Here is an 11481-nt window from a genome sequence, read left to right on the forward strand (position 1 = left end):
CTCAGAGCCTCCTGCATTGTGGCATCATAGTGGTGATGGAATTTGGAGGCCGTGTCCTGTGCAGCACACCCACTGCAGCCCCTAAGGGATGGGGGAGTAGGAAAACCTGCTTGCCCTGGAGGAGGCAGAGCCCCCACAGCTTCTCCCACCATCAGAGTACCCTGGCACAGTGTGACACAGAGCAGCACTGTGGACACACTGCCCCTCAGCCTTGAGCAGGTGACATCCCAGCTGCCGCTGGGCCAAGGCAAGGGAACAGCAGAGCGTCCCAAGGCTGCGGAGTGCAGCAGGGATGCTGGCAGAAGGCTTGGCAGGTCAGGGAATGCCATGTCAGAAGCCCCAGATTTGGTGAGGCAGAAGCAGACAGGTCAGCACGTTCTCCCCTCCCTGCCCGCCCCGTGGGCACGGGGACATGGGGACATGGGGACAGTGGGCTCAGGCGGGGCTGTCCTCACAGGGCAGGTGGCAGCTGTCAACACTGACTACCACGATGGCCGCTACCACGCGGCCGAGTCCGAGCGGTTCAAGAAGGCCAAGCTGCATGTGGAGAAGGCCATTAAGGTGAGGTTTGATTTCACACTGCCCCGAGATGCCACACGCCTGCATTTGTGCTCAGGGACCGCGCTGGGGCAGGCTGAGCTCGCTGCTCTCCCCGCAGGAGAAGAAGATCTTCGCAGTGCAGGGCCCTTACCCCGTCATCCGCCGCCTGCTGCGCGCCCGCGGCTGGGTGGAGAGGAAGCTGCCCCGCAATGGCAAACAGCTGAAGCAGCAGCCTGGCGACCAAAAGAAACAGCAGCCGGAGAGGACGGCAAGTGGCGGCAGTGATGAGCAGGGGGAGGCAGTGCTGAACCCACCAGCATGGCCACGCGATAACGAGAACAAGGGGGACAGCGATGAAGACGCGAAGGAAGGCAGCGAGCAGTGCAGTGAGGACTCTGATGACATCCATGAGCTCATGGTTAGCTGAGAGGGCTGGGGCTGAGCTCTGCACAGCTCCCCACGTCCTTCCCCTGGGACCCTCAGGAGCAGGGCGCAGCCTGGGACAAGGGGCTGGGCAGGGTGGGCTCCCTGGCTCACGGCAGCCCGCTCCCTCCTGCAGTCCGTCCTGGTGCAGGACCAGGTGCCGAACTTCCTCTGGACCATTCGCCTCAGCAGCATTGACCAGAAGCTGCTGCCGAGGATTGAGATGGTGAACCGCTACCCCCGGCTGTACGCGCTGTGCACCAAGGTGGGAGCACAGAGGCCTCGGGGACGGGGGCACAGGGGTGGGGGTGTCCAGAAAGGAATGACAAGCTTCTCTAAACAGGAGGGGCTGTGCCAAAGCCTGCAAAACTTGCCCTGGTTCCAGCAAGTGGACTTCAACACCTTTTTCCCCCGGTGCTACCGGCTGGGGATCGAGGACGAGCAGGAAGCCTTCATTGGTGAGCCTGGGGCTGTTGCCCTCCTGTCACTCCTCGTGCTCCAGTCTCCCTGTGTCCTGTGCAGGACTGCCTAGGGATGATGCTTCCCTCTTGCAGAGGATTTCCGCCTGACGGCAGCTCGTAGCCTGCTCAAACTGGCCCTGCAGAAGGTCGGGGACAGGCCGGTGGGGACAGAGCAGCGCCTAAAATCCGACAAGGTGCCAGGTGAGTGCATGGAGCCGGCTGAGCTGGGCGAAGGACACAGGGAATTCAGGGTTAGGGGTGTGTCTAAGGGCTGAGCTTGGAGGCTGAGCCTGGCCTCATGGCTGTGGCTTGGGATCCCTTTCTCCCGACCCTGCTCTAGCTCCAAAGGCACCCGTCCCACACGGAGGCTCAGTGCTTCGGCCCTGAGGCTGGTGTAGGAGTCAGGTCGCTCACCCAAGCCGTCCACAGCAGGGCCGTGCTCCGCCCTGTGTCCCCAGCTGCTGGAGGAGGCCCTGGAGGTCTGTGAGCAGCACCTGGGCGTCCTGGGGCACCAGGACATCGACAGGAACACCCCGTCACCCTGCCGGACGTGCATCGACTGGGACCGCTTCCTGCAGGAATACTACCGTGTGGCACAGTGAGTGCTGGGCGAGGCGGGGGCAGGGGGGGACAGTGGCGGGGCCGGTGCTGAGCCCCCCGTGTCCCCCCACAGTGAGGAGAGCCGGCTGGTGCTGAGCAGGGAGCAGCGGGAGCAGTGCCAGGACATGCTGCAGCGCCTGGAGGAGCAGCTGCCGCAGCTCTGCATCGAGGGCAACCTCAACGTCTGGATCCTCAAGCCCAGCGCCAAATCCCGCGGCAGGGGTAAGGCTGGGGGAAGCGTGGGGCACACACATCCCCAGGGAGCAGGGATCCCAGCATCACTGTGTTGCCCAGGCATCGTGTGCGCCACGCGGCTGGAGGAGGTGCTGAAGCAGGCGCACAGCTGCACCAGCCTCTCGGCGCGGGTGTGCGAGTGGGTGGTGCAGAAGTACGTGGAGCGGCCGCTCACCATCTTCAACACCAAGTTCGACATCCGGCAGTGGTTCGTGGTGACCGACTGGAAGCCACTGACTGTCTGGTTCTACCGAGAGTGCTACCTGCGCTTCTGCTCCCGGCCCTTCTCGCTGTGTCACCTGGAGCCGTGAGTGTCCCCCCCCTCACGCCCGGCTGGCACTGCCCAGCCCTCGGCACCCCCTGACCCAGCCCCGCTCTCCCGTCCCAGCGCCAGGCACCTCTGCAACGTCTCCGTCCAGAAGCGGTACAAAACATTGCACCCGGACCCCCGCGTGCCGCCCGAAAAGATCTGGTCCAACAAGCAGTTCCAGGCACACCTGGCGCAGCTGGGGCGGGCAGACGCTTGGCAGCAGGTGATGGTGCCCGGCATGAAGGCGGCGATCCTGAGCGCCCTGCGCTGCGCCCGGGACCAGGTGGGCTCCCGCAAGGGCTGCTTCGAGCTCTTCGGGGCAGACTTTCTCATCGCGGAAGACTTTCGGCCCTGGCTGCTGGAGATCAACTCCTGCCCCACCATGAGCCCCTCGTCGGCGGTGACCCGCCGGCTCTGCGCCAACGTCCAGCGGGACACGCTGCGCCTCGTGCTCGACCGCAAGGACAACCCCGCCTGCTCCATCGGCGCCTTCGAGCTCCTCTACAGGGAGGTAGGCTGGGGGCTGGGGACAGCCACACCCCAGGCACCCGAGCCCCCACTGCCCGCTGTGTCTCCCTGCAGGCAGCCGTGGCCTCGTGTCTGCCTATGGGGCTGAAACTGCTGGTCACAGGCTCCTCCCTGAAGAAAGCCCGGCCGGCAAAGCATGGATCCCAGGACAAGCTCCCCACCGCTGTACCCTGTGCTCCCCAGCTCCCTGCACCCTCAGGGGACAGAGTCACCAAGGTCCCCTGGTCCGGAGCAGCACGGGAAAAGCTGCCTCCTGGGGGGCTGCAGAGCAGCTGCTGCCCGCCCTCGCCTGACCCTCCAGCACTGCCACAGCCCTCGGACTGCTCTGCTGGGAACCAGGAGCTGCCACGGCTTCTTCACCTGGTTGAGCAGCCCGAGGAAACTCAGCCCCCAACCAGTAGCTGTCCCATGGACAGTGTGCCTGGACCACTAACCCAGGGAGACCCTAGAAGCCTCTCACAATCCCCAAGTTACTCTGCTACAGACCAGGAGCTGCCATGGCTCCTTCACCTGGTGGTAGGGCAGCCCGAGAAAGCCCAGGAAAGCCCAGCCCAGGAAGCTCAAACCCAAACTTTGTCACCAATCACTAGCCGTCCTCTGGCTAGAGGGCGTGTGCGAACACCCCGGGGAGCGACCATGAGTTCCCCCTGGCAATCCCCGGGCAGTTCTACCGACAGCCGGGAGCTGCCATGGCTCCTTCACCTGGTTGGGCAACCTGAGGATGCTCAGCCTCAGGAAGTTCATACCCAGGAAGCTCAAACCCAGACAGTTTCATCACCAACCACCAGCTCTCCTCTGGAGAGAGGGTCTGTGCCACTGCCCTGGGGAGCGACCATGAGTCCCCCCTGGCAATCCCCGGGCAGTTCTACCGACAGCCAGCAGCTGCCATGGCTCCTTCACCTGGTTGGGCAACCTGAGGATGCTCAGCCTCAGGAAGCTCACACCCAGGAAGCTAAGCCCAAGGCAAGTCCATCCCCGGTCGATAGCTGTCCCCTGGATAGGTTGGCACTGCTCCAGGAAGAGCGCAGGCGGTCCTGGCGACCCGCGGGTTCCTCTGCCGGGAGCCAGGGATTGCCCCAGCCCAGTCAGCCGGGCGGGCAGCCCCAGGCTGCTCGGCCCCACATCGTTCTGCCCCCGATCAGTGCCCGGCCCCCGGTGAGGGGGCCTGTGCCACAGCCCGGGAGAGCCCCCAGCAGACCCTGGCGACCCCCGGGCTGTGCACCAGCTCCTGCAGGCCTGGCTGCCAGGCCAGTGCGCCTGCCTGCGCTGTAACAGGAACCCCCGGCCCCTGCCTGGAACGGGAACAGCTCCCAAGAGGGTGCAGAAGACCTGGCCCACAGACACACCCCCACGAGGTGGCAGCGCCCTGCCCATCCTGGATGGGGGGACACAGCAGCACCCGGCTGCCTCCCACTCGAGCGAGACCCCGCTGCTGTGCCGCGGCAGCCGCCTCAACCCGCACTCCTGCTTTAATAAACTCTCATGAGAAGGAGCCTGGCTTGGCCCTTCTGTGCGTGGGGAACATGGACACGGCTAGGGATGGTGCTGCAGGAACTGGGGCTGTCAGGGCAGCTCCTCTGCTGGGATACAGAGGAGGCAGGAAAAGCTGCTTCCACTCTTGCCTGCCAGCGGTAGCCCTTGCCAGGCAGAGCTGTGGCAGTGGTGACATTGCTGCACCCTGGCACTGGAAACTCAGGCACAGAGTGCTGGCAGGGCTGGTGCCCCCTGCAGCACCAGGGGATGGCAGGAGGAATCCCATCCTGTGTGCGTGCCAAGGAAAGAAGTGGGTGCTTGAGCAGGTGGGGATTAAAGGACTGGCAAAGGGAAGTCAGGTGTCCTGGCCAAGCAGCAGGGGCCATCCCCTGCATTAGTTCAGATCATGTACCCATGTTGGTGAGTAGCCCCTGGAAAAGTTGTTCAGCAGAGCAAGTATTGAGGGGGGACCATCTTCTGTTCCCCTAGGAAATCCTTATGGGCATCATCCTTGTGCCTTCTCATCCCAGCCAGAACGGGCTGTAGACTCTCCCATCTCCACGTGGTGTCCCACAAAAAGAAAGGGAGAAGAGCTAACTTAATTGGTGTTTTGATATCTACCACTCAATCAGAAAACCCAGTGCTCAGAAAACATTTTTGCATGACAGGTCAACTCATATACATGCCAGTGAGCCAGAGGCAGAATTCAGAGCATATAGAGGGATTTGGCTGGAGTCAGGAAGAATCTTTCAAGCCTGTCCTCAAGGGTGGCAGTGAGGATGTATTTAGAGACCCCACTTGTACATCAGAAGCAGAGTGGCAGAGTCTCTTGCATGAAGCAAGGACAGCAGCATAGGAAGATTTCAGGGATCTGAGAGCAGGTGTCACAAGGAGAGTCAAGGGATGAATCTCCAGAGCTTAAATGATGTTAGCAGAAATAAGGGTGTTAAACAAAGTGCTGGAAGTAAGCTTGAGAGAGGGAAAGAAACTGTGCTAATGGACTGGTTATGGAAAAGCTGAGTGATCATTTGGTGGATGGTTTTAAAGGGGGACAAGGGGTAGTCAGAGAGAGAGAGACCTTAGTAATAGAGAGGAAAGCTCTGCTCTCCCAAGTGACAGATCCTTCTGGGAAGCTGAATCAGTTGTGTGTCAGAAAATGTACCAAGAACAAGGAAATTTGCAGGTAGGAGTTCAAACAGATTACTACTGTGACTCAGTCTCTTGAGATGGGTAACACAAGCAAAAAATAAATCAAAGGGGGAAGCCAGTGCAGAAAAGTTAAGCAGAGAGAGAGCAGCAACAAAAAGAAGGAAAGGAAAGATGAACTCTGCACATGTACACAACCTAAGGCCACAGGAGTTGTATGCTAGTGCTGGTTCACAGTCATACTGTCATCTAACCTTAGTCACACTTTGTGATTTGCCTTTGAAGTTGAAACACTTGAGGAGCCTTCAAGGACTGTTTCAGACTAACACAAGTACCTCGGGCTGGCTGTTCTTGCTAACTCAAGTACCTCATGCACACCTAATTCCCTATTTCATCCCTGCCCCCACCCAGGCAGCCCTCACACACCTACCCAAAATGCCCAATGAGTCCCTTTGTGCGGTTCCTTGTTCCCAAGACTTCTCAAAGTCTCCCTGGAGTTTCCCCAGCTTGCCTCTCTATGGCTGTTTGAAGAGGGAGACATGATCACAGTTACCTCATGCTAAGCAAAAAGGACAAAAAATCATCACTTTGATATCACAACATCTTCAGTAAAAGGCACAAAATAACATATCATGATAAAAATTCCTCTCACCTCTGTCCTCAGGTTAATCTTACAGGCGTCCTACACCCAGTACATGTATTTTCCCCAATTTATCATATATTTTACTAAGTATGTATTTATGACTGAAATACAAGAACCTGCTTTTTCCTCCTTGTTTTAAACACATTTTCTATTCAGTTGGGTTTTTCTGAAAGGTAACTTGAAACACAAATATTGTTCCAGTCCCAGTAATCTGTGCTTATACACTAATGCAAAACAGACAAAAATTCCACAAAGTGGAATTCTTGGGCTGCTGTAAGTACAGTGAAGCTAATAAATACATTTTCAGCTTAAGGGTTTTGAATGGCTCCTGAATAACCCTTTATCAGTTGTTTGAGGCTGAATCACAGGAAATTAAATTTAGTATTACTACTGCCACAAATCTCTTGCCATAGCTCCAAGGAACACCTCATTTATAATATCAAATCAGGGAAGACTTACAGTAAGAGGAATTGTATTTTCTTTAGTGGGCTGGAGGAAGGAGGAATTCCTCATCCCTTAGTAAGGGGTTCACTTCCTGCCCCCAAAATGGACTTGACTGGGGCAAGGCTAAATAATGGTGTGTTGGCATTATAAGCCATGGAGATCTCCTGGAAGAAGGCAGGGGGAAAAAAAAAAAAGTAAAATATTTGCTGAGTGTGATCTTACAGAAGGATTGGGTGAATAAATCCTCTCCAACTAGCAGCAGCGCTTGTACAACCCAACAACTCTTCTCCTGTGGCACAGGGATTGCAGGAAAATCAAATACTGGAGCTGCTACACCTGCTACAGCCTGTGACATGCTGCTTACAGGAGAAACAGAGCCCAGGGACCCCCAAAGGCAGGAGAGCTGTAGAAACACAGAAAACAGTCTATATACAGGAATCTGTTAGTTTTGTGCAATGCAGCTCCTACCCAGTGACTAAAGATGCCAGCAGAAGCCTGGCACATCATAGGGAATTGCTGTTGAGCTGTGCAACCATTACACAGGACCAACAGAAACCTTCACAAGAGCCAGAAGTAGCTTCAAATTGCCTATTAATTCTGGATGCCTGTCAGCAATTGTTATCTGATGGGCCAGAGTGAGCTGGCATCTTCTACAGAGGAAAAAAAGAAATCAAATATAACCATTACTGAAAAGAAATAGCTAAAGAATCATTTCATCATGACTTTCATCTCCCTTTGCCTTTTAACCCCCCTTCCCAATGGCTGGTTCCTCCTGGCAGCACTCCCTCTCAGCTTGCTGGAGCTGCCTGGCCCTGCTCTTCCCACATCATTCACCCTGTCCCAGCTGAGGGGGTCACACTGGCAAAGGTGCAGCCTCCCCTCCAGCTGGCTTGGGCTGCCTGTGAAATGCCAACAGCTGGGGTATCCCCTCCCAGCCTGCACAGTCAATGCTTTCTCCTTGCCACCGTGTGACTCTGAGAGCTTTAAAGCTCTCCTGGGTGAACAGATTTTAATTTCTTGGTAAACAAGGACTATCCACCTTCTGACAGTCAAGCCTCTGTGTACTGACAGGCACCATCCTCATTTGAAACACTGATTTGCATCTTTTTGTAAATGAGTTTGCTGAGGCCAGGCTTGTGCAGTGTGCTGTCAGTGTGGGAGGAAGCTCTACCTGAATATAAAAGTATTCAGTGAAAATGAGTTTCTGAGATGCATGTTGCTCTGCTTACAGAAACCAATTTTAATGTGACCCTTCAGCAGTCATAGCAGGATCTGAAAAATGCTGAAATATGGTCCTTTCAAGTAAAATTTGCTTGGGGTATGGAATCAAAACTTTAAAACTGACCATTTTCTGTCAGGCTCAAGATAAGTTTATAAATTAAAAAAACCCAAAAAAACCCAAAACCAAACCAAACCAAACCAAAACCCCCCCCACCCCCCAAAAAAAAAAAAAAAAAAAAAAAGAAACTTCATTCTTAATACCCCTGTTCCAACAGACTTCTGAGACTTACCTTCAATAGTTCTCACCAATATGAATAACAGCAAATCTGTGGGCTTTGGATGGTTCTGTTTCCTTGACTCTCTTTGCATGCTTATCCAGTCAGGGAAGACAAACAACTGCTCATGACAGATCTGACCCATCCCCACCAAACACCTCAGTTGCAAGGCTGAATGTTAACTACTGCCTGTTTACAGGGAATGCTTGCAGCACTCTCAGGAGCTTGGGAGAGGCTGGATCACTCCAAACCATGACAGAACCCTCAGCAGAAGAGTTTGGTGTAAATCTCCACTGAGGAGCTCTTTTTGCTTTGATCCTGCTGCTAACTGGGGAACCTTGGGGTGCCATTACACATGTGCCTGGAGCAGAGTAAAGATCCTTGTCAGACTCTTAGATTTAAAATTCTGCCTGAACCTTCAGAAGAGTTTTCTGAGATGTCATAAAAACCATTCAACCCCACAGACATCCCAGTTTGTTTAGCCCACACTCTGTGCCTTGGTACCATGTAAAACATGCCTTAGAGTTTCTCCACAACACTGTCTTTAGTTTATCTCCAGCAATTGACATTTTCAGTCTGAAATCTGGCTGCAGCAAGAAACTGTGGTAGAGAGGTCCTGAGTCCAGTTCTAGAATGAAGCTCCTGATGCAAAGTCTGCTTGGGAATCTTGTGTTAAAGAGGCACTAGAAAAAAACCCCAAACAACTACACAGGTCAGGCTTTAGTACCACATCTCATCACCTGCCTCTCCTTCATGCTTTGAAGGCCTGCCCATTTCCTCCCTGCACCTCCCTTCCTCCTAATCAGAAGCACTGCAAAGGCATCCTAAAAAGCTTGGAAGAAGGAGAAAGAATGATGGACCCATGGCACTGCAAAAGAGACCATTCTCCTTTCTTTAGTAGTAAAAAAATGCCTTGTAATTCCAAAAGGCTTACACTATAGCAGCTGAGACAATCAGAACTGTTTCACTGGGTTCTCTGCCCAGGGTCCTGACAACATTCAGAAATTTGCCTGGAAGCAATAAACTAAGCCAAAAAAAATCACAGCACAAGTGAAAGGCACAATTCAAAGTCACATCCAAACAGGCAAAACACAGTGCCAAAGCAGTCAGCAGCCTGGTGGGTATTTTAGGCTATTTAATCCTTCAAATATATGCCAAAAATCTACCTGCAAGTCCTCAGCAGGCAGCTTTGCTTCAGTGAGGGGTTCACTCCAAAGGAAGGTAAATGTTGGCACTTTCCTTCCACTGGAGCTTCTAATAACTCAAGTTAAGTAATTATTTAATACTAATAATTGCAATACATCACATAAAATTGGATCCCTTACAATTCTGTTTTGGAGAGGCTGGAACAGCAAGTAGTTTCCCCATCCATAAAGCTGAATTACTTTGAGGAAATTGCCTGTATTTGAGGTCTGCTCCTGGGGGCTGGGGCATGGCGGTGGCAATGGCACAGGGGGGAAAGGGGTGGTTTGCCCACAGACCATGAATAAAAGGCACTGTCAGGGAAAAGATTCCTCCACAAGGCTTTTGCCTTGGCTGAGCAAGAGGGACCCAGCATTTTGCACGCTCTATTTTCTTCCCAGCCCAGAGCAGGACTTGGGGCACAGATGTCAATCTGAGCTGCTTTTTGCCTTCCTTGCGAATATTTATCTGCTGCATTTTCCTTGTGCCAGGCAGCTGACAGGAGAGAGGTCCTGGTGCAGGGCACAGGCCGGAGGCACAGAGCTCTCTCTGCCTTCCTGCAAGTGCAGCAGCCGTGCAGGGCCCCCGGGGGAACTCGCACCCAGCTCTGCCCCCACCCACCGCCCGCAGGCTGCTCACCATCATATGGAAGAGAAGATTTTTCTCCCCGTTTTCTGGCCACTGCTGCAGGGTTTTCGCAGCTGTGTTTTCTTCCGATCTCTGCTGCCCTCTGGTGATGCGCAGGCGAGGCAGAGACCAAAGCCTCCGTCTTCTGCAGAAAAATCTCACTCTCACCCTCATTAAAACCCCAGCATAGGCACAGCTGGTTTGATTCTTCTTTGTCCCTAACACAAACCCTAAAGTCACTCGGTGAAGGATTTCTTGTCTAATAACACCGCAGGGAATTCACCGAGAAGTTAATTCATCCTTATTACCTCACATCAGGTAAATACTGGTTTAATCAATTTACAGACTTCAGTATTAATTAAAAAAAAAAAAAAAAAAAAAAGATAGGATGAGGGTTAAAGACACTTGAATTTCTCTCTACATCAGGAGCCATTCTGAGAAATTCAGCCCTGCCCCATCCACTGCTGCTTACAGCCCCACATTTAGATCAGGCATCTATTTTCCATCAGGGAAGGGGCTAGCCCTCACAGGGTCTTGCCCAGAGCTCTGGGGAAAAAACCCCAGGGGAGGATATTCTCTAATCCCTGCCTGATGTGCTTTCCAAACAAGTTAAGATAAAATCTGCCTTTCTTATAGAGATAAACGCTGTGACAAGCAAGCAGGGGTGGACTCAGACTGCTGCATATTCCAACAGGCTTCATTTTCTCCCGAGCTCTGCTGTTCCCATCACCTGCTGCAAAACAGATTTTTAAACCACGCACAGACTGCTCTGCCTCTCCTGCATGTGCTGAGACCAGTTGAGAGGAGTGAAAAAAAACCCCATTAGGCAGGCTCCTGGCTGAAGAGGCAGACCTGCTTCAAGCCTGCTCCTCCCCTGCCTCTCAGCATCCTCCTGGACGATCTCCATGGCTCAGCGCTGCTCCGCAGGGCCCAGAGGGAAATGCTTCCCTAAAGCCAGGGAGCTGAAAATTGCCAGCAGGCTGTTCCTATGCCACTTCACTTGGCCACGGTAGGGAGGCAATGCAGCCCTGTGGATAACACACCGACCCAGAAATCCAGACCCTTGTTTCTCTGCCGCATCTCCAGGAACGATCGTTCCTCGATGCTTGAACTCCCTCCTCTGCAAAGCCAGGGCATCATTTCCACTGAAAAGCAGCGTGAGAGCTGTTGGTAACAAGATTTATGATTATTGAGGAGTTATTTAGTACAGCTTTTAGATCCTGCTCCATTGATTTTGCTTCACAGACTCCGTGGCTCCTGCCGCTATTACCGGTTAACTCACACCGGCCCTCCGGTACCTTCTGGCCGTGGTGTTTCTGGAGGAGGATCCTGGCACTCAGAGCTGCACAGAGAGCCATGAGCACCAGGGGACTT

General features: G+C 53.9%; 1 protein-coding gene across 2 annotated transcripts; it reads left to right on the forward strand.

The window, feature by feature from the left end:
* The first annotated feature begins 77 nt into the window (after nt 1–77).
* On the forward strand, nt 78–4587 carry LOC130251170 (tubulin tyrosine ligase 3-like). 2 transcript variants are annotated; one of them, XM_056487606.1, is made up of 11 exons: nt 78–367; nt 458–561; nt 659–958; nt 1100–1228; nt 1307–1421; nt 1518–1625; nt 1857–2022; nt 2098–2246; nt 2319–2565; nt 2647–3079; nt 3151–4587. In XM_056487606.1, exons 1-11 carry the CDS (start codon nt 328–330, stop codon nt 4366–4368), a joined length of 3009 nt encoding a protein of 1002 aa, XP_056343581.1. In that variant the 5' UTR covers nt 78–327; the 3' UTR covers nt 4369–4587. The 2 variants fall into 2 exon arrangements, with proteins under 2 accessions (XP_056343581.1, XP_056343580.1); XM_056487605.1 differs by having other exon boundaries at nt 90–367; nt 1854–2022.
* The last annotated feature ends 6894 nt before the right edge of the window (nt 4588–11481 follow it).

Source organism: Oenanthe melanoleuca, chromosome 3, assembly GCF_029582105.1.
Source record: "Oenanthe melanoleuca isolate GR-GAL-2019-014 chromosome 3, OMel1.0, whole genome shotgun sequence".
Lineage (NCBI taxonomy): Eukaryota > Metazoa > Chordata > Aves > Passeriformes > Muscicapidae > Oenanthe > Oenanthe melanoleuca.